General features: G+C 38.5%; 2 protein-coding genes across 9 annotated transcripts in view; one reads left to right on the forward strand and one right to left on the reverse strand.

Moving 5' to 3' along the window:
• Window positions 1-1,756, reverse strand: part of AKNAD1 (AKNA domain containing 1) — a 29,746-nt gene extending 27,990 nt beyond the window's left edge. For all 7 annotated transcript variants that reach the window (XM_075098284.1, XM_075098282.1, XM_075098286.1 and 4 more), the window contains exon 1: window positions 674-1,756. In XM_075098284.1, the coding sequence (XP_074954385.1) occupies window positions 674-1,756 (1,083 nt within the window). The remainder of the gene's footprint in view (window positions 1-673) is intronic.
• Window positions 1,757-2,841: 1,085 nt separating this feature from the next.
• Window positions 2,842-22,367, forward strand: part of GPSM2 (G protein signaling modulator 2) — a 31,902-nt gene continuing 12,376 nt past the window's right edge. Inside the window, exons 1-3 of one of the 2 annotated variants that reach the window (XM_075098297.1) lie at window positions 2,869-3,063; window positions 15,585-15,897; window positions 22,112-22,333. In XM_075098297.1, coding sequence (XP_074954398.1) covers window positions 15,836-15,897; window positions 22,112-22,333 — 284 coding nt within the window. In that variant the 5' untranslated portion in view covers window positions 2,869-3,063; window positions 15,585-15,835. Of the gene's footprint in view, window positions 3,064-15,584; window positions 15,898-22,111; window positions 22,334-22,367 lie in introns of both variants that reach the window. The other variant, XM_075098298.1, reaches the window with a different exon arrangement.

Genomic DNA, 22,367 nt, shown 5'->3' on the forward strand with positions numbered 1-22,367 from the left:
CAGCATCTTGTTTGCAGCCAGGAAATAATAGGGAAAAACTACCAAACTTGTTACATCTTGAATGATTTACTGAGATATAAATCTAGGAATGGACTTAAGCATCTGTATAGCTCTGTGAGTGAACTCCAGGGCAGGGTGTGAAATTGTGAAGCGATTCTCTAATTACTAACCAACTTTAGAAGAAATTTACTACAGTAAGAGAAATATTGTTGTCAAACACATCTTTTTAAAAGAACTGATTTGTCAATAAACACCAGTATAAATAGCTGAAGAGTGTTGAGATGTGAAAAAAGGCAATATAAGTACAGGCACAGTATAAAAACATATTTTAAAGAAAAACTTCCAATGGAAAGTATTTTTGGTGAATTTTAACATTTACATATATACTAGAAATAACAATTTATAGTGAATTCTTAATGATTTGCTAGAACACTTTATAATCACAAATAATACTCCAGAGCATCAGTAAATATTTGGTAATGAAAGTTCCATCTAAATTCAGTCCCACAAAATTTTATTTGTGAAAGCAACTGTTGGTTAAAGTGAAATACTCGCTGACACCTATAGACTGCCTGAATGAACTAGTCATGCTAGATTTTACTGAACACAGAATATCTTCTTACAGTAAACCACTCTACCAAGTATTAAGAATTTATTAAAGCAACTTGATTACCTCTAGCTGTTGCAACAGTTCTAGAATGCTCACTTCTTGATTCTCTGCTTCAGCAGAATTAAAATAGCTCTTGTTATCTAGAATGTTCTTCTCAATCACTGATGTACTTGGCAAAATAGGGGAGGATCTTGTTGTTTCCGTTGTAGGAACTGAGGTAATATTGTCACTCCTTTCTGGTACTTTAACTTCTGAAGCAACTTTAGAGAAGTCAGCAAGGCAATAGTGAGCTTGACCTTGGCCATATTTGAGTGCATGAGGCGAAACTGATTTCTTAAACAGGGCGCTCTCTTCTTTCATGTTTTTAAGGATGTGTGTATCTTCACTCTCATTAATCAACTGTGAATTTTCTTGTCTGCACCCACACTTATCAGTAGAAGGAATAGGTTTATTTGAAACACATCTATTTTCATTTAGCAAACTTTGATTTATATCACCAGTGATTACTTCCTCATGTTTTTCTAGCCGATATTCTTCACAGTTAGTTGTCCACTCTTCATGTGCTAAAGGGCCTTTGACATGTTCTGAAGGCTCAGGTTTGTTCACAGTGTCATTGATACTTTCAGTAAAGGATACCTCTGGTATCGTCTCACATTCAATTAACTGGCATGTACTTATTAACTCTCCCTTAGAAAAATGACGCAAAAGGACATCAGACATTTTTGAATTAGTTAGATGTTCTTTGCTACCTGGTTTGCTAAAACTACCAACGGGTAATTCCTCCTTAAAGGAAGCTTCACTGCCAGGCATTTCAACTGAAATTCTTGTTCCTACGGGATCTCTACAGTGACTGGAGAATTCTTCAGGCTGTGGATGAGTGTCATATCTCGCTGTTGCTTTTATGCTTTTGTTATCTTCAGAACAGGCTAAGTTTGAAGTGCCAGAAATATCTTTTGTACGAGTACAGTAATTGAAATTATCTGAAGAATTATTGTATTTACAGGTTATTCCTACATCTCCACCATAAGGTAAGTTATCTTGTTCCTCATCCATTGCATCTGTGATACAGCCTGATTCATCTGAAAATGAATTATTCGTTTGGGTTTTCATCCAGTCTGACAGTTTGTACTTTTTCATAGTCTCCATATCTGGTTTACGTTGAATATGAATGCCATTGCTTCTCCGATTTTGGACAGAGCTTTTATTATTGCACGGATCAAAATCTGTAATGTATGAGTAGTAATTATTTTAAACACATTTGATAATAAGACCTGCTTATGTCTTGTACCTGCTGTATGTTTGGGTTTTTTTCCCCTTTGGCTTTTTTTTTTTTAGAACCACTCCCTGATATGGGTATTTTCTTTTCATATTTACACTAGTATAAGTCTGGATTATCCACTCGAGGAAATAAAAAGACACAAATGACAAAAGCATCGGGGAAAAGGAAAGTTGAGCTTGGTGCCAGGTACCTGTCCTTGCTTGTTAACGCCTCTGTAGTACTGCAGACAAAAAAACTTGGTAACAGAATTCAACCTCAGTTGAAATAAAACAGAATAAAATACACCTTCTCCTACTTTACCTCACCCCCATAATGTGTTTCTTCAGCCTCCACACTAGAGAAAAATCACCAAACTTTTTTCAACTTATTTCTCACCCCCTTTCACCAGGTAAGAGGCAATGAGTTAACAGGAGACTGAAGTAATATACAGCCTTGGCGGCTTCATTAAATACATAATTTCATCTCCTCTGCAGTCACTGTAAGCAGAAAGCAGAGAACTTACACCCCCCGTTAGTTGTAGGCGATGCTGTAGTGGTGCAGCTGTCCTGTTTCGTGCTCTCGGAGAAACGCAGTTACGCTGCAGAGGCCTCGGGCCTGCTGCTTTTATTAAAACTCCCCCTTCCACGAAGCTCTTACCCTTGGGCCGCCGGGTGGGCGTTGTTCCCTGTGGCGGGACCGCTGGGGCGCCAGCTGTGTCTCGGGCGCGGCGCTGCCGCTACGTCCCGCTTACGCGCCGGTAACCCGAGCGCGGGCGGCAGTTCCCCAGGGGCGGGCCGGCTCGGCTCGGCCCGGCCCCACCGCAGGTGCGGTAGTGGCTGCGCTGCTCCGCCCCCTCTCTTCCCTTCCCGCTCCTCTCTTCCTCTCAGGCAGCTGTCCCGCCCCGTCCCGCCCCGTCCCCCCCCCCCCCCCATTGGTCCGTATGAATGATGCGGCCTTCCGGCGGCGGGGCGGAGCGGAGCGTGCGTAGACCGCTTGCTGCTGGCGGCGGAGAGCCGTTGGCCGCCCCGCCTGCGGGGGAGGGCGGGACGCGCGGGCGCGGGGATTGGTGGGTTCGAAGAGCGGCTGCGCGTGGGTGCGCCGGTCGCCGCGCTCGCCGCCGCGGTGGTGGCTCCGGGCACTGCTCCGGCGCCGGGGGCGCGCCGGCCCCTCAGCCCGCGGCCGCGCCGGCACCCAGGTGAGGCGTGGCGCCGGGCGGGGAGGGAGGGTCGCCGGGACGCCCGGTCGCTCGCCGCCCGCTGCGAAGCCCGCGGCGGCCGGGGCGGGGGTCGCGCTGCGGGCGGCGCGGTGAGCGCGGGGGAGCGGCGGGCAGCCGCGGGGCCGCCTGGCACGCGTGGGGCCGCCGGGTCCCGCCGTCGCCCGCCGACACCTGCCCCCGCGCTGCGGTTGGGCGGCTCCGAGCGCGGCTCCGGCGGCAGCGCCGGCTCCTCCGGCCCCGGCTTCGTAAGGCTGCAGCGGCCTTTATCGTCCGGCTGCTTCTGAGGGCCTGATGTGCTGGCGAACAAACTCACGGTATGGCCAGCTGTGGAGAGTTGATGCTTGCATCCGAGGGCCGGCGTTGTGACTTCGAGCGATGCTCCTCCCGGCAGTCGGCGGCTTCGCTTCTTTGGAGATAAAAGCAAGAAGTGCCTATCAAACAAGCCTCTATTGGTTGTATGTCAGTGAGAGATGGCTCTTGTCTCTCAAGTGAGTTAGTAGCAAACAGACATCGGATCAGATTGTGTAATCAGTTGTGTTATGCTTAACGAGATAGGTGAGGATAATAAATAGTAAATACAATTTTAAGGGAAAGAATGAAACAGGTTATTAATGTAACAGGAAAAAAGAACCTGCAGACATACTGCGGAGTGAAGGATGCAAGGAACGAGCTCTCAACTCTTCAAGAATTTGAGTTAGAAATGTTGTGGCATATCTAAACTCAGTTATACCAAACCTAATCTTATTTATCCACAAGACTGTAGCCTTTGTTGGCCTAGTTACTCCCGTTCTAATTTTGCTTATCCAGTTTTTGAACGGAGGGGTGTAGTTATTCAGAAATTCTTCATCCCTTTGTTGGTCTGATAGCAAAGACACAAATTGCACCCCACCTTGAAGTAGTGGCCTTCCTTCTGCTTTACAAGCTTTTTCAGCGTAATGTGTGGCTCCTGTTAGATTCTTGCCAGCAGGCTGCGGGGCGCGTGCAACCTGGGTTGCCATGAGGAGCTGCGCAACCATCTCAGAACTTAGAACACACCGAGTCTTGCATCTCAAAGATGGGTTAGGACGTTCCAGTCCCTCCTTAAAATTTTGTCTGAAAACTTTATACCTTAAGTAATAAGGTATTTTATTAGAGCTGAAAATGTCATCAAAAAGGTCATCCGCACCATGCAGTCCTCCTAAGTTCTTTGCTTATATATTTTTATTGTGTGTTTAAACCAATTTGTAGGCCAGTGTTCCTCCTTACTAGTTCTGCTAATGGTTACTTAGACCTCTCAACTGTGGTTATGCATCCCTCTTCAGAGGGACAGACATTATACTTTCAGTTACTTCCACATAAAGCTGAGACAAAACTTACCTGAAACTTAAAATAGTGTTATTGGACTAGAAGGAACCTATGTGGGTCTTGTCTGTTGCTTTATTTAAAATGCTGTTATTGAAATGCTCTTGTAACTCTTCCAGGCAGCCTAAAACTACTTAGCATTGTACATTCCTGCTGTTCTTGCTGGAGAGTTACTTCAGAACTTGATGATTATGTCAAAGTAATTTTTGAAAAGGTATTGATAGACATCTTACTGTTTTGTTCTTGAGCTCTCATTGTCGCTTGGCTTAAATAGGTTTTTTTTTTTTTTTTTTTTCTGAAGTATTTAGAGATTTCTGGTAGTCAGCAAGCCGATCTCTTCTAGTATGAATGTTGCGTGAAAGCATTGCAAAAAGAAAACTTGTTTATTTTGGCATGTTGCAGAGGAAAACACCACAATTTTGAAAATGAGGCTTACCTCCTACACCTTGTCAGGGTGGGCATTTATTCTTATTTGGCTAGAACTGTTTCTAATGTTAATTCTCAGCCTTTTCTTGTCCACAGATGACAGCAGACCAGTTTCCTAACCAGTGTTTTTCAGGTCCCCATGCGCTACATGATTTGGAGAGTAGCTTGGCTCGCCATTAATTAGGAAGGAAAAGTTTTATTAAGAAATGGGTGTTTTTTCTAAAAATAAATGTTATCTGTCCATAGTTTTAACTGATTATAACTCTAACTAGTTATTGAACACATGGGAAGCTTTTCTTGTTCTGCACAGTTTATCTGGATTCTTCTGTTTCACTTAAGACAGGGTCATTTTTAGTTTCTTGTAGTTTTTCACTTTTTAATTTGATACCTAAGATATTTGTACTTTTTGTCATACAGGTTTTTGTAGCAGTTGTGTGGTCAGTTTCACTTTCTACAGTTTACCAGATCTGGGCAGGAATGACTAACTATGGTCTTGGTTTTAGTAGTCTTTAAGGTTAATGTCTTAATGGAATTGTTTATGTTTAAGGAGTAAGTATTGATCTTATGACTTTCTGAAAGATTAAGAGAGATACCAAGTGAAGGAAAAAAAAAAACCCTTAAATTTTATTTAGGCGTTCAAGAGCAAGTCAGCTATACAAATAAACATATAAAAAACCTAAAGTATTATTTGGTGGAAGACCACAACATTAGGAATGTAAAATACAGGAGAAACAGAAGTGGAAAAACTGGTAAGAGATGGTCTGAAACTTATATAGTATTGAAGAGATAATTAATGTCAACCTGCCTCTTGGGACTCAAATTTGGCAGTGTTTGAAGAATATGGTTCTTGTTCATATAATAAAACTTTTGTGTATTATAAACTTCTGACTAATAGGAAGGAAAAACTTTCATGCAGCAGAGTTACAGGGAATACAAACTGTACGTGATCAATAAAGAAGCCTCTGTAAATCTCTTTTTATTTCTTTACTGTTTCTGTTTACTACTACTTTTTTTTTCTATCATCATCGTGCTTGGTACACTGTTAGGAATTTTGTTCCTTGCATGCAATGCTTCAGAGCCTGTAGCTTACCTACCAGTCATTGGTTTGTTAGAGGACAGGATACACTATTAATACCAATTGTATTTGTGTGATAACATGTATAAATTATCTGTGGGCAATGGGGCAAGATAGAATCCAGTTCAATATTCATCATACAGACTGAAAAAAAGATGCATTGACTATCTTTTTAAATAGATTTGCACCTGCATCGCAAATGTTAGAATAAATACGCAAGGGAGTTTACAACTTGGCATCTCAGCAAATACCGTTTTCCTTAAATCTACATAGGTGATGTGCTATAAATAAACTGTACCTGTGTCTTTAGGAAGCAAGCAATAAAAAAAACCAACATGCGTTGTAGTATGTGCTCATCCTGCATTTTCACAGTTTTTATAGGTCGTAGTTGTATGTCACTCAGCTGTAGTCTCAAATAGAGAAGACTTATAGTTAAGCTTGCCATTAATACCTGGGAATTGAGGCACAGGTGATGCGCTGCTGCTGGCCTTAAACTATCATGGATCATTTCGGTTGTGTAATCGGGTTCTATGACACATACATCTGATCCTTGCAGAATAAAAACTTGCTGCAGTGGTAATGAGTTTTTTATGCTGAATGCCTGCTTAATCTCTGAATGAGCATCACAGTGTGAAATAGGAAATTTGAAATAGCAGCTACATTGCTTCACTTAAATGGCTATTGTGTTTTATTGCCAGTGATTCTAGGGATTTTTAAATTTTTTTTTTTATTTATGGTATCTTGAGGTTAATTTTCCCCTTTCTCTGCAAGATGCTTGTGCAATCTGTCTGTCTTCTTTTACTTAACAGGATCTCTTTTTAAGAGATGTTACAGGCCAAGAAGGAGCTGAGCTAAGTGGAACATTTTATTGGAGAGATTTGTGATGAACTTGCTCTATGAGCTGAAGTGTAAATTGTAAATAGTCAACACTTTGTGCTGAACTTTTCCCATTTGATGTTCTTTCACATTGTATAACATGCTCCATTTACCAAACTGAAAGTACTTGAATAAATGTCCTGTTGGCTGGGAGAGGCCTGAGATCTAGTATATGTTAATTTGCATGATCAGATTATCCCTAATAAGCAGAAGGACCAATGTTCAAATTTACATTCAGAACTTGGTAACAAAACTCCTGCTGATTTTGTGGTAATACGATTTCAATTTATGCTAAGAATAAAAGGATCGCATGTTATTACTTTGTTGTGAACTGTCATTGAAGTCTGTTGCGGCATTTAAGCACTTCAGAATTGCAGGTCCCACCTCCAGTTGTAGGATGCTGGAAAAGAAGGCAGCGCAATATTGTTTTTCAATCTATGAATGACAATATGTAAAAACTTAGAACTCATTCTGATTTAAAAAAAACCAAAAGAATCCTAATACCTTGATACATCAAATATGTGAAAAATTATCAGCTATTCTAACTTTGCTGTTTTCATAAGGCAAAGAGGGGGGGTTATTCTTCTATGTTCTTGTATCTGAAATCTTAATCTTGTTGCCTGTAGAATTAGTTTTCAGTTGCCTGATTAGTTTTATTATGGGGATATTAGTTATATTCTGCTGGCACTTAATGTTCTCTTCCATTCTTATTTTGTCATAGTGTGGATTGCTTTCAGGATTGAAATAGATGGCTTACATAAACTATCTGCAGGAATATCCTTATCATAAAAATGCTTGTGGTTACTTGTGTTAGCTACACCCAGTTTTCTAACTTGCACACTAGATGGTAATTACGTACATTAAGTAGCAGGCTGATTTCCAGCTAAATACTAATTGTCTTAGAAAAAGGATGTTCTGTTCTGGATACTCTGTGATAGAGGCACTGAGAGATCCACCTTTGCTTCATTGAACACTGGTATTTAATAGACTCAGATGTCAGTCTAATATGTGCATTTGCTGCTTCTTTGTGGTACTCTACACATAATGGAATTACGTGTCCTAGCCATTTGTTCGTTTTTGTCTAGGACTGTAACTCACTATATGGCCTGCATCATTGTCAGATGCCTTAAATATTTCTGTTTACAAACCTGTACTATGCCTTTACTATGCCTAATAGGGTAACTTTGCATTTACTAAAATTAATATGAGTTGGCCTGAAACTATGACAGTACTCTGAATACACTAGCAATGAGGATATATGTTTCTTGTCACTTATATTGCATAATTCTCCCAAGTTTCTGGCATCTGTTTCTGCTCTTAATTATTCCAGTTTAAGGAAAGTATTTACATTTCAGTCTGATTGCTGTGTGAAAACAGGGTGTTCATGTGAGTAGAGATACCAGAATCTACCAGAAACTTTAAGGCTCCGTAACTGAAAGTTTTAAATTCTTCTTTAGTTTTCAGTATGATCTAAGTTTCTCTTGTTGCATAGTATATAGGCAGTTTTTATCTACTGCTTGGGTGTTTTGTATGAAAGGAAATTAAAATAATGCTTAAGAATGTAGGCAAGCTTCTTTCTGACTCAGAGAAGGAAGATGCTTCTGGATTCAGTTATCGTTGTTTGGAATATTTTTTATGATCTGGCAGAAATAACTTGTGTCATTAAGACTGCTTGTGTTTTAAGGTTGGTAGTTGTGAGTAATATTGAAAATAATGCTAGTCACTGCTTGCCTGTTAAAGGAGGTGTTTGCACGACCTTTAACAACAGAAGGGAAAAATTAACAAAAAGGGTATACAGAGTTTAAAAGGCTTGCCATGTTGCAGACCTTTAGCATTACTTAAAGCCCCAAGCACTCTATTGAACTAGGTACTCTGCAAACAGAAAGGAAAAAACTTCCTCCTGATCTACGGAGTAAGTGGAAAGTATATACAGGTAATGCTGGAGGGCACGTAGAAATGCTTCTAGACTTTTGTTTGCCTTTAACAGAATGTTGTATAAGACAAGGCTTGTAGTCTGCTGTGCCAAAAAGATGTGAGTAGAGGGAGAGTCAGGAGGAATCAGCCTACATGAAAAGGGCAGAGGAAACAAATGTTCTCTTACCAGTATTTAGAACCCACCAATGCGACAAGGTCATTTGGGTTTAGGTAACTAAAGACATAAAGGAAACCACAGCAAACATTTCTGGAAACATGGTGATAAATTAAATATCTCCACTGTTACCATGTCTGTCATAATGCAGGACTGTATTAGCAATCAGACAGTAAGTGTTGGACTTTGCTTTGGAGCTGTGTTCCTGTAGGGCCGAATTCAAGTCCATGCTTTTATTTTTGTCTGTGGATGCGGTGAGATCCTCACTTCATTGTGAGCAAAATTTGTCTCAGAAATGCTTGCCAACTCTCTGTTGTTTTGTGGTGGGGTTTTTTTGCCCTTTTGTTTTTTTTTTTAATAATCTCAAGATTTAAAAGGATCTCATTGCTAGGACCTTTTTAAAGCTTATTTAAAAATATAAATAGAATGTCATATAAAAGTATGATTTATAATTATGTGGTTAATCTTGTAGTTGGGGTTTTAAGCAATATTTTCATTACTTTGTTTCATATAGTTATTAACATTTTTACTAAAATTATTTTCAGTCTTAGTTTGGACTACTTTGGGCTGTTTTGGGCATACCTGTGTTCTCTTGTCACTAGGCGGTTTCTCCTCCTGTAGTCGTATTGATGACTGCACCAATAGATTAAAATACTTGGATAAAAAGCCTTTTATTCCATTTGGGTAAGTGCAGTGCTAGAAAGAGATCGGGGAGAGAAGTGAAGAACAGAATCAGTTGGATCACTCAGGAGTTCATGACAGATAATGATAGCATTTGTGTAATTTTTCATTTAACAATTACTTTTAATTTTTTGATGGGCTGTGTCATGAGTGTCATAGCTCCTATTATTAGTATTTTTCTCTTTTATAACCTCTGTTTCTGTTGACTGTCTAGAAAGACTGCTGGTTGTATTGACATGATTAAGTCTTGGGCATTAACTGGCTAAGAAGGGAGATGAAATAGTTTCATAGATGATGGAGTCAAGTTTCCGTACCTCACTACAGTAATTCTGTTATTCTGATTCATAAAAGGTTAGTTAGCTATGCATCAATCAGTTCTAGTAATGAATTGCCTGTCTAGCCTTATGCTGTCAGTTACAATTTTTTTATACTCTTTCCAGCGAGGAGCTGATGGTTTCACATATAGAATATAGCTCTGTCCACATGGTTTGGATAAAGGAGAGGAAATGTCATACTCCTCCTTCTATTTGTGTGCTACAAGAGAAATTCCAGGCTTGTGGATCAGTGGGTTGGTAGGATTCCTATCTTGTTGAAAGAATATTCCGTGGGGCCCAAAGCTGATACAATACCCACCCCTTCCACCCATTTTAGGATTGTCTACAGTATTCAGTAATGTGTCTTAGTTTCATATGGGCATATATTTATAAGTCAGCATGGTAGATACAGTTGGGGTGGAGGAGGAAGCATCTGAATCAAGAACATTAGATAGTGCTTTGATTTATTTGCAGCTTGTCTGATGAGTCTGATAGCATAGGATGTGTTAGGTTGGATCTTTCCTATGATCCATAGTGATTACAAGCTCTGCAGAATCTGCTTCATCAGACTTGCACCTAGGAGGAACGTCTGAGGTAGTGGTTTATGAATCTCATCTTTCCCGTTCTGTCCTTTAGATGCAACCCGTTAATGTCTGATGTGAGATGCACTTAGATTGTATGCTGGGAGTTACGCTTGTATGCTGCTTGTATTGTATGCTGCTAAGCCAGTTCTTTAAAAGAAGCCCCGTGGTTCATTCTGGGGGTATCTGCTCCATATAAAAGCATGAGGAGAAAGAGGCAGTATTTCAGAGCAGGTATTGCTCCATGTCATCGTTGACCCTGAAGAAAACCTCAAATTCACTTCACCAGTGAAGCTGGTTTCTGTGTGCTGTCAGCTAATCGGCTGTTGAAATTCTGCAAAAGTGAGGCAGACGGGAGTTTAAAATGAAGCTTCCAAGAGTAACCACACTGGTCTTAGTACAGTGTTTCTTGTATCTGCATAATCCACTCTCATAACTAGTCACTTGTACTGTGCTTGAGGCTCGGAAAAAACCAGCTTTTTTCCAACATGGCATACAGTTATTTTAAGGTTCATTCACAGGGGAACATTTATTACTACAGAAATGCTAATGACGCTGTTCACTATGTAAATACAATATTAAACCTGCTATGGAATTTTAAGGTGGATGGGTTTTTTGTTTGGTTTTTTTTGGGTTGTGGTGTTTGGGTTTTTTTATTTGTTAATCCAGGTGAATTTTTAAAATATCCTGGGACAGCATTGAACACTAAAATTACGGCTTGTCTAGTTCTGAGTGCTCTTTGTTGTACTATTTGTGTTTATATGCTGTTTTATATTTTGAAGGTCTGAAGCCAAGCTAGTATCTATATTTCAGTAATATAATTGTCAGTATATTTTTGTTGTTGTTTAGTATGTCTCTTTCTCCATAGGTTATGCAAAACTCTGTTTTGGTTTTAGATGATCCAGTTAAAACCTCTTTTCCTTTTTTTTTTTTTTTTTTCCCACCCATGCTATAGCCCGTTCCTGAAAGGAAATTCAGACTTAGGTCACCATTGGGAAATTTGCCTTAATCTTGAAACAACAAACCTCTGTAGCTAGTTTTTCTAAGAAAATACAATTTGTGCAATTGGTCTACCTCTATCTGTACTTTCCTCTAGTGGCTTTTGAATCTCGCAGTCAGTGATGACTTCATTTGGCAGATGCTCCTTTCCTATAGCTCTGTGAAAAATAAGAAACAGTAGAGAAGGCATTAATTGACTGTCTCCTTTAGGGAAAGGTAGAAAGAATTGAACTGTTAGATACTCTGTCAGCCCCCAAGTGACCAGTCAGCGTATGTCAGCCAGTCAGCCATGTAACTGTAGATAAGGAAAGCAATACTTTTGATCATCTAACAGACTCCAAAAAGGAAGGCATGGGTTGAGGGAAGGAGCCAATGAAGCTGCAGAAATTTACTGTTATAAGGAGATAGAGGGGGAAAATAATCTCCAACTGTATTGTTATTATTGGTTCTATATACTGCAAATAAATAACAGTATCGGCTTACTTGCTGTTTCATTTTCACTTGTGTGGAAATATGGTATTCTATCAAAAGTTAAAATGAAGAGGTCTGTCATATGTTCAGTGTGAGAAAGAACTGCAGACAGATTAAAGTGATTGCCTACCATTGTGATAAAACTCATAGTATGTAATAAAATCTTTTCTGAAATGGAAAATGGCTTAAATATGAAATTCGTCTGGAAGCTGCAGTAACTACAACAGTTGGCTTGAATTAGCAGGCTTTTGAGAAAGAAATTACATGTATTATTTTATTGCTGTCGGGAACTTGAAGTATACTGACCAGAATTGAAGATGGGGGAGTCTTGGCTTCTCACCGAGCTTTTCTTGAGAGCCTCATTCAAGTCTTAGCATATATATCAGTGATGCAGTTCAGTGAAGTTAATGGAAGGTTGAGGTGTACTTTCTTTGAATATCAGCCTTTAGGCCTTGGTTCCCTTTCTGAAAACACTGATAATAATTCTATGAAAAACACTGAATAAGTGCAAGTTGTGATGGGGTTTCACTTTTTAAAGCATGGTTGTGTGGGATTCCTTTCAGTATGTAGCATTAGTATTCTACCATGATTTTTTTATTTCATTATAAAATTTATAGAAATTAATAGATTTTATGCAATTTCAGAGAGTCAAAAGTAATTTCATAGAATGTAGTAAGGAATTCAGTCTTAAAACCTCATGCCACGCAAACCCCAAGCTTCTATAACTATATAGCTTCTTTATAAATCTGTGATTTAGTAGGAAAGAATGAAGAGTGACTTTTTGACAGTGATAAGATCATTTTTTAGATAAAGCATTGAATTGAGGCAAAGTTAGCCTTTTACTCATGGTTTAATTGAAGATCCTTTAGCTGTCTGTAGACTGGGTGGATAAGCCCTAAATATGGCTCACCATTTTCTCCTAATAAGAGTTGATAAAGCACATGTTTTGTCTGTTGTGGAGTATAAACTGGCTGCCACATTTGATTGCCTAACCTCTGCCTTGCTTTATTTGATTTTGGGGGGGTGGTGGGGTGTCATACTGCTGGGTAATTAGTAACATCAGTTTAGTTAACTTGCCACTTCTGAAGGAGGCCCAATCTTTTTTCTGTGCGCTTTTTCCGCTATTTTGAAATTACAAAATAGCTGGGACTTCCTGCATTTGATGGCCGGAATAGTAAAATTTGGCATTTTAAAGTTGTGTATACAACTTCTATTTTCTATTCATGCTTTCCTGAAAGGCAGCTGTTTAACATAAATATGGATTTTGCATTGTTTAGAGGTGTGGAGAGAATAAATTTAAAGCAGTTGCTTTGCATTAGTACAGATTCTTTTCCCAGTGAGCACCAAGTGCTTTTTTCATACTAAATGAAGTTTTAATTAAATGCAAGTTTAGGAGAAAGCCTAATTAACTGTTAGATATGCTGATAGAGGAGAACTTCTCCCGATTTTTGTTAATTCACTAGGCTTTCTGCTGAAGTACTGTGTCCTCTGAGACAATTTCGTGTTGATCACCAGCTCTGGAAAGGCTTGGGTACACCAAGATATTCTGAATAGTTAAGGTGCATCAGTTGAAAGACCAGGGCTTACCTTCTCTAGTTTAGTCGTCCCAAGGCCAGTATATGCCTGAGAGACACTGTCTGTGGAAGGGTCCATCAATTTCCACCTCCTGAATTCTGAATTCACCACTCTAATTAATATGCTTTAAGTTTGCTTACTGATTACATGTTGGCATGGTTGAAGGTACAACATGAGATCCTAATGAGTTATAGGTGAAGGAAGTGAGGTATGAAGACCAGACCCAGTAATTTTTGTTGCATCTGTGATCATGATGTGTTGGCCAACTCGGGTGTGTCCATATCACCCTCCCAAGACCAGGAATGTGCTGTATGGCCAGTAAGGTGGGAAGGAAGCAGGAGTAGTGGTTCGAGATGGTGGCATCAGCCAGAGGATGAGGTGAAGTATGAGGACAGAAGCATAGATCAGATAAAATGAAGTTATCAATAGTTGATGTGAAATGTGCTGCTAATAATAACAACTTATATTTAAATAAATATAGTAATTCTGATGTACTTTTAAATAGAGCTCTAGTTTTTAATGAAATTTGGCTTTTTATTTTTAAAAAAGCTTCTTAAAACAAATTATTCAGTTAATTACAATTACAGTATAAATATAAAAACAAATTACCATAGTAATTATTTCATGATCTGTGGCAGTTGCCAAAGCACACACTTTTTAGTTTGTGGCATGTAGTAATTTGCACGAGAGTATCCATCTGTGGAAGAGAACTTTCAATTCCCTTACATTTGCCGAGCAGCAGGAATGCTCGTGGGTGATTGCTGTAGACTGGGTGGCTTACAGCTATCTGCTTGTATGAGTTATCTGATTTGAGGTTCAGACAAACTTCCAGAGAGTAAATACCTGTAACAGTGTCTTCCCAGTATGTGGGTTGCAGTGGTATTGTAAACTGTATGTGTCACACTTTGTAATTGCAAAAATATACCCACACCCACTTGTTGATGCCAAATAATTCTAATGATGAGCACGGAAAGGCAAAACAGTTTTTGACGGGAAAAATGTGGATGGTCTGTTCGAGGGCTGCCGTTAAGGTAGAGTACAATAGGAAGCATGAGTCTTCACAGCTGGTACCAGATAAAACTAACAAGAGGAAAAGACATGGCCTACATCAACAATTAAAAATAGAGGGGGTTGCATATTCTTCTGGTGACAGCTTTAAATCTGAGCTCTGTTCTTGTCTTTTGACATCTCTGCAGACTCTTGATGAAATATGCATTTTTGAATTACACACTATATGTTTACTTGCAAAGGAAGGTAATAATAGTATTGAGTAATAAATATGTCAGCTCCTCTACTAAAAATATACTTAAAAGTGGGTAAACTTTTGAATACAGAGTTTCTTTTCTGTTAATCTTTTCCTTGCCAGCCTAAACATACCTTATGTCTAAGTGCTGGCTGCTGCAATCCCTTTGAAGCAGAGTTTGGAGCTCATACGACAACGCTGCCGCATTTTGCAATGCGAAGCCAGTGTGGAAAAAAAAACCCAAACAAACCAACAACCAAAAAAAAAACCAACCCAAAAGAAAACACCCCCCCATGCCTCCTTCCCTCTTCTTTTGGGAGCAGGGAGGGAAAAGGGGAGTAGAGCTGAAACCTCTGCTGGCTTCTGTTCTCATAATGTTCTGGGTGGGATGATCTCCAGAATGGATCATCTCCAGATGGGATTGTGTCAGCCAGTTCTGACTACTGTGGGACTTCAGCAAACTGTCAGGGTTTCAGCAGTACTGTTTATGTGTAAAGCAGTTTGTGATCTGTTTTATATTATGCCTTTCATTCTGTAGCTTTCATCCTTTAAGCATTTTGCTTGGAACTTCACGATGCCAAAGAACACTAACAAGGGTAAACTATTCGAACAGAAAGAGGGCATGGTTTTTTGTTAAACCTTCTTTGCTTTCTTGCTTGCCTACTGGAATTGCCATTCCTGTATGTAGAAGGTTTTGGTGTTGGCTTTAAGTTCTTGATTGATGCTTCCTGCTTGGTAGCAGTAGTGTTATGCTTTTACATCAGCTGCAAATGGTTATGAGTTACTGACTATGAGACTTCAAGCCAAGCATCTTGTGTTCCCTTTGCAGAAACACAGCTGAGTGGAGCTTAAAGGGCCACAGATGAAACAACTTGAACACATTTCTGAAGGTTTAAGAAGTGTCTGACAGTGACCTCCTTACCTTAGTAATAAAGAAGAGTTTTCAACAGGAGCTTAGGATATCTTTACTCCAACTTATTAGCATACTAACTGGAACGGTGTTCTGACAACAGTTCTCCGTAGTAAAGTACTTGCTCTACTACAGAACAGTGTTATTTTCTCTACTGATAATGCAACTCAATGGAGGAAAGTAATGTCTTGATAAGCATGCGTGAAGACCGTTCCTTTCATGTGCGATACAGGTAAGGCTGTATTAATTTTAGTATCGGTAAATAAGTGCTGTTAACAACAGAAAACTAAATAAGTTACACCAAATAGTTAGGTATCTCTGTTACTAGTGTTACTGAAACTGAAAGCTAAAATAATTGGGCTTTATTGCTTTTCTCAATTTTTGAACTATGAAAATTCGCTTTTGTTCCATAGTAGGTTATATTAATATAATTACACGATTGTATAGTATTGGAACTCTGTGCATTTGCAGAACAGTACATGATTGTCGGTATTTATTTGTATTTCTGATAGAATCATACGAAGTATAATTCCTACGTGGTAATACCTGCTCTCTCTTCTTTTAGCTTTTGGACTGCATATGTAAATTGTTGAGTTTTGTCTGCTAAAGTTCTCTGTGCTTGTCCCATTATTGCTTCTACAAATGATGAATTTTGATGTGTGCTAGCATCTAGAGCAGTATTTTCCCTGCATAAAATGAAGATATTTGATTGATAGATTAAAAACTGCTTTGATACCTTGGCCTAAAAAAAGTACCGTAGTTAAAAGTCAAGAGGGTTTGTGATTTCCCTTCTGAGAGCTTTTACAATTTTTCTTCTTGAAGACCTTTTGCAGATGTGGGACAACATGCTAGCATTGCAGACTCCCTCTAATGAACCTGAACAACAGAAGCATTGTGTAGTGCATGGTATTTGAATGGCAGGTGTTTGGAATGGTAAATCTTGCAGCTCATTCATTAGGAAGGGATGCTGGAACACTGGAATGACTGTTTTAAGAAAACAAATTAAAAGCATGATTCTTCTTGCGTGCTTCCTGTACCCTCTCCCCTGTTCATCCTTGCTTTGGAGGCCTTTTCCTTGCTAGCTAACAGGAACAAAGCGCTACCCCTGTTTGTAAGACAGCACATGCTATGCCTTAAAATTAACTCTGAAAATGTTCTGACAGCGTTAGATAGCTGTTAGATTGGTCCGCACTTTCATTTCACAGAAGTACAGTGTTTGTTCTGGTAGAAGTGCAGTCAGCAAGAAGAGCTTTTTCACAGTCAGTAGGGAGAAAAATAGCAAACTGTAATTTATGCTCTGTTCTGCTAATTTTGCTGAAATCTTTATATGGTGGCTTTGATAGCAGGAATCCATAAGAGTGTGAGCATGATATTTCTTCTGTGCTAAATGTTTCTTGAATGTATCTACCTCCCAGCATTCCTGTAACTTGTTTACCCACAGTGCCCCTGATGCTCTTGGTCCTCCCCAGACAACTATAGAAGATCCTTGCTCACGCTTTAATAAAAGCAGGAGCTCTTCAGGGTACTATTACAGATTAAATGGATGAAGAAAATGGCATGGCCAATTGTCTGGTTTAAATTTAAATTGACAAGCCAAAAATAACTTTAGAAAAATTGGCAACCACAGTCAGGGCAAAATGTCTTACTACTTTATGCTGTATTTCAGTACAGGCTTGAATGATCCTGATTAACAACAGAAATATTAATGCCCTTATTGAACCTTTCTGTAAGGACTGTAGTCTGATGAATGTTTGAAAACACCAAGATGTAGTCCTACTTCAAATTAATTCAGTATATTGAACAGAAAATTTATGATGATTTAATAGCTATAATTTGGGAAGATTTTATTTGGTTGTCGTTTAAAATTTAATGAAGGAAATAATAGGTCATAAATTACTGGGGAGGGGGAAGGGTGTTATTTATTGGTATTTAAAATTTTTTTACCTATAAGCATTATCCCAGCCTTGTTTGGCTCTCAGACTGCTTTCTCCTTCCCATTGGTATTCCAATAGAACTGACTTTAAAAAGAAGCTGGTGGCCCACTCCTAAAGAAAGGCTTTATTACGGGTCTGTTTCTTACTGTGCAAGCTGTTTCTTTCTCCCCACTGCAGCTGACCAGTATCACTTTAGCAGCTCTAAAAATGCTGACATTCATAGAAGGAAACTACTTTTTAATATGCTGTTTAGTGACTGAAAATAAAATGTGGATGTTAATAAATGGGACTAATAAGTGATCTATCAAGTAAATATTTGTAGAATTCACTTGTCTTGGCCTGCTAAATTCATACACTGAGAATTTATAACTGCTTTTATCTTGACTGGAGCAACAGGACCCAAAATTGAGGTGTGTAGTTCTTTCACATATGTGTGTGTGCTGTTTTGTTTTGAAGTTTGCCATCAAACTTAGTTTGACTAAACACGGTGTTCCAGCGGAGGTGGTGGTGTTTGGAGTGGTCAGTAGGTATGTTTCTGCATTATGTGTAGAAACCAAGAATACGGGCATGAGTCAGGAATAGTATGTGATCTTTATTATAGGATGCTCTGGCGTTAGTAATTTTATGCATCTGATTTGAAGACACATAATAGGGTTTTTTTTATTTGTGTCTAGGTACATTGTGTAGTGACATGTTTCATGGCAAATTGCATGGCAGCCCTGTTCCCCCTCAGTGGCAAAAAAATCCTCGTAGTGGGAATTGAATGGAGTAAATCTAAATTAATTGTGTTTAAAGATTGTAGTAATCCATGAGTCTTCTTGCCACCCTCTATTGCCTTATTTCTTACTAGTTTTCTGTTCTGTATTGTAATATGAGAACAGCTGAAGGAAGGGAGGCTATAAAATGGGAGGAAAAACCAGGGAGGCTAGGGTGGATATGCATAGGGTTTATATTCTTATTAAGTATAAAGGTTCAAAAGAGATCATGAAGGTCAGAGAAGAACAAGGGGGAAGAAAAGGGAGCCAGAAGGATAGAAAAGGACGAGGTAGTTTTACAAATGAGAAATTATTCAGGAGATGCCAACCTTTCAGAGAACAGGTCCAGGCAACTTTAAACAGAATAACAAAACTAAGCCCTGTATGAGTATTTCCACAGCAATATCTGGAAGAACATTATCCTGTTTAGCAGGAACAGAATTTCATTATAAGTACACATATGAATGGTCCTTGTTCTCTTCTTGTCTCTGTGGATTCAATGTGTCTCTTGTTTAGTCGTCAAGTGTTGAATAAATAAGTAATTCAATTCAGCCCTGGGAACAGAGAAAGTAATTTCCTATTCTCCTAAATCATTGATAACCTAGCCCTGTGTAGTCTGCCAACATGCTATTTAACCATTAGTAGTGACAGTTAAAACATTCCTAAGAGGTGATGGGTTTTTGACTGGACAACACCTATGTAAATCTTAAAAAACCCTATTTTTTTAAAGTTGTATTTATTTTCATAACAGTCCTTTAAGTAATGGCAGGGGGGAGACACAGCACCAAACCAAAACCAAACTTCATCTGAGTCCAGTCTTGGTACTTGATAGATAAGCCTAGCAAACTTTTAAAATAACTAATGATTCTATAGCTCTTACATAATGTGAATAAAATATTAATATTGGGTACAGGCAGCTGTGGAAATAAATATTTCATTTCTGTTCTTTTGTTTTATAGCTTATTTAAACTTTTAAGTTGTAGAGGGTCATTAAAAATGGATCAAAATGGAATTATAGCTTTAATTTGCTGTACAGATTCTGGAAACCTGTTAACACAAACTTTCTAGAGTTGCACTCAAGAGTAGTGTTAAATTTTGGGTTCTGTTTTACTCAAACAATTACTAATTCTCATTCTCATTTACTTCCTGTAATTTGGGTTGAATTGAAACACTAATAACAGCCTCATATAAGCCTTAGCTTCATAGTTACTTATGTTTTGTATGAAAATATCAAATCTTTTGTTTTTATAAGTTACATGAAGTCTAGGGTTGCAAAGTCAAAAGATTGTTTTTTGTTCCTTGATGAAATGGTAATGCTGCCTTGGCATCTGGCCATCTTTTTTGTACAGTGTGAAATGAATCGAATGCAGTATATCAGGAAAATTACTGGTCCATATAATTCTCTGATATTGTCTCTGTACCTTTTTAAACTGTGCCTTCATATATTAGGTGGCTGATTTGTCACCATTGCGAGTCAAAACATGGATTTTTTTTTTTTTTAACAGGATAAATTAACTTACAAAACTGGAGTGCGGTACAGTATTTTAACTATTATTACATCACATACATGTTTTGCTGAAAGCTCTGCCCTTTTTAGCCATTAAAACAAAAAATCTAAAGAAATCAATGTGATTGTGTAATGGTCTAAATCTTTGCACTAAAGAGCACCATATTTTCTAGCTGTCACTTTAATTGGACATGTCAGTTAACATGAGGTGCCCGGAGAGAACCTCTTTGGATAGGATTAAGATTACCCAATGAAGCGTGTTAAGTCTTAAACCTTCAGTTGCTGATGGTGTAATCATTTCTGCCTGTACTTCACTGTACTTAATAATTTCTGCCTTTTTTCTGTCTTACATTCAACACATGCACAATGTAATAAAAACCTGGTTGTGCGTTCTAGTGAATAGGAATGCTTTAACTTCTCTGAGAAGAGTTTGCAAACCTAAAAATACTGCATGTGTTATGGATATCCAACCTGAGAAGCTGGGCCTGGGAAGGACTTCATGCCTGAGTTATCATTTGCTGTCCGCATCTTTACCAACAACCAAGCATACAGTATTTTTAATTGCAAAAATTAAATATGTCTGTTATCTCGTTGTGCTTAAGTTGTGGAATGTCGAAGACCAGCAGGTATGGTACTATTTTGTGTTGGTAGTTTATTTTACTTATGATCCAAATTATTCTAGTTCTCTTGAAAGTCATTGGATTTTTCAAAAATATTTCGTTCTTGCTCAGATTTGAGTAGAAGGTTGTAAAACCTATTTTTTCCCAGTTTAGAAAAGTTAAGAAATGTAAACATTGCAGGTACATTAAATACTTCATCGCGATGTCTTCTCAAAACAGCTGTCTTCTGGTGTTGCCATTAAAATAACTTTTGGAACAGTGAACAGTTGATTGTTGCTATTACTGATCTGTGCATATGAAGGGAAATGGTTTTAGGAATAGAATTCTAAAAGGTTTTTTCTTACAACCAGGTAAATATCAAATTATGACATAATGAGGATATATTTGACTACATAAAATGCTCTGTTTTGGAGTGCCAGCCCTTATACTTAGTGTGTAATCCATCTTGAAGAAAAATTCAAAATAATATACACATTGCCACATTTTGGCAATATTAGCACACACTTTTTAAACACAGAATGTCTCTTACGGAGTTTTCTATTTGAAATATTTTTCAAAAGTAGAATGATGGTGTTTTGTGAGCTTTTTAAAGTGCATGTATCTTGAAAAAACTAGAGAACCATATTGCTTCGAGATCAAGACCCTGAAGTCTTCCTTCTAATCCTCCTCTCCCCTACCTCCCTTGCATCTCGGAACTGGAAAGTAGGACATGTTTGTATATGATCAGTTACACATGCTGAAATGTTACCTTTTGTACACCTGAATTCACAGCAGCAAAAATACATGTGAATGTGTTTTGGCAGCTGCAGTTCTCTAACGGTTTCTTTGTTCATTGCTCAGAATGTCATCTTCTGCAAATTCTGCTACATATTAATTCACTGAGTAGCTTTATTGCTTGCAGTATACTACACAACTATTTGCTCATAATAAAAAATATTCCAGTAGCTTCTGGAACAGTGGCATCTCAGTTAAGTAACGTGAACCGACATATTTTGTTGTTAATTCAGTATAGATCTTTTGTCTTTACTCTCTGAGAATTTTCATAGCGGTGCCACTACTGGAAATGGTGAAGTGCCAAGGAGTATTGAATTACATAGGAAACAACTTTGGGAAAAGTAGTCGTGGTCTTTGATACACAGGAATATTTGATTTTTAGTATTTTCTGTAAGACATTTTGCAGGTAACTATGGTATCAACCTAAAAATAAGTGTTTATGTTTGTGAAAATCGGTATTTGCCAAGAATAGCTTGATTTTCTTTTAGGTCACTTTTCTGATATTATCTAGATGGTGAAAACTCTATATTTTTGAATCCTACAGGTGCTCCATATGGACAAAGTAGTGTTTGGATTTCTTCCCTGGGACATAAAAAGAACAAAAGGGGGAAAAAAAAAAAGTTGAAGCTGTTTGCTCTAATGTTTCATTTGCTCATCACTGTTCAAGTTCCCATTTCCATTTCAGCATTAGTTCCTGTAATTTTATAGTACCACGTTCATTGCTTGTACTATGGTGCTGACCCCCTGTCCTAAACAAATAGGGACCCTCTGAGTAAAATAACCCGTTCAGAACACAGGTTATGGGACAAAGTACTATGTTTAGAGTGACCGTTTTGTTTTTACTTAAATTGTGCAGGATGGAGGCTTCCTGCCTAGAGCTGGCTTTGGAAGGAGAGCGCCTGTGTAAAGCAGGAGATTGCCGAGCTGGTGTATCTTTCTTTGAAGCAGCTGTTCAGGTTGGAACTGAAGATTTAAAAACACTCAGTGCTATTTACAGCCAGTTAGGCAATGCCTATTTCTACCTGCATGAATATGCAAAGGCCTTGGAATACCATCACCATGATTTAACTCTTGCAAGGTAACGTTGTAACTTTCTTTAACCATGTTCTCCA

This window comes from Phalacrocorax aristotelis, chromosome 6 (assembly GCF_949628215.1).
Source record: "Phalacrocorax aristotelis chromosome 6, bGulAri2.1, whole genome shotgun sequence".
Taxonomy (NCBI): Eukaryota; Metazoa; Chordata; class Aves; order Suliformes; family Phalacrocoracidae; genus Phalacrocorax; species Phalacrocorax aristotelis.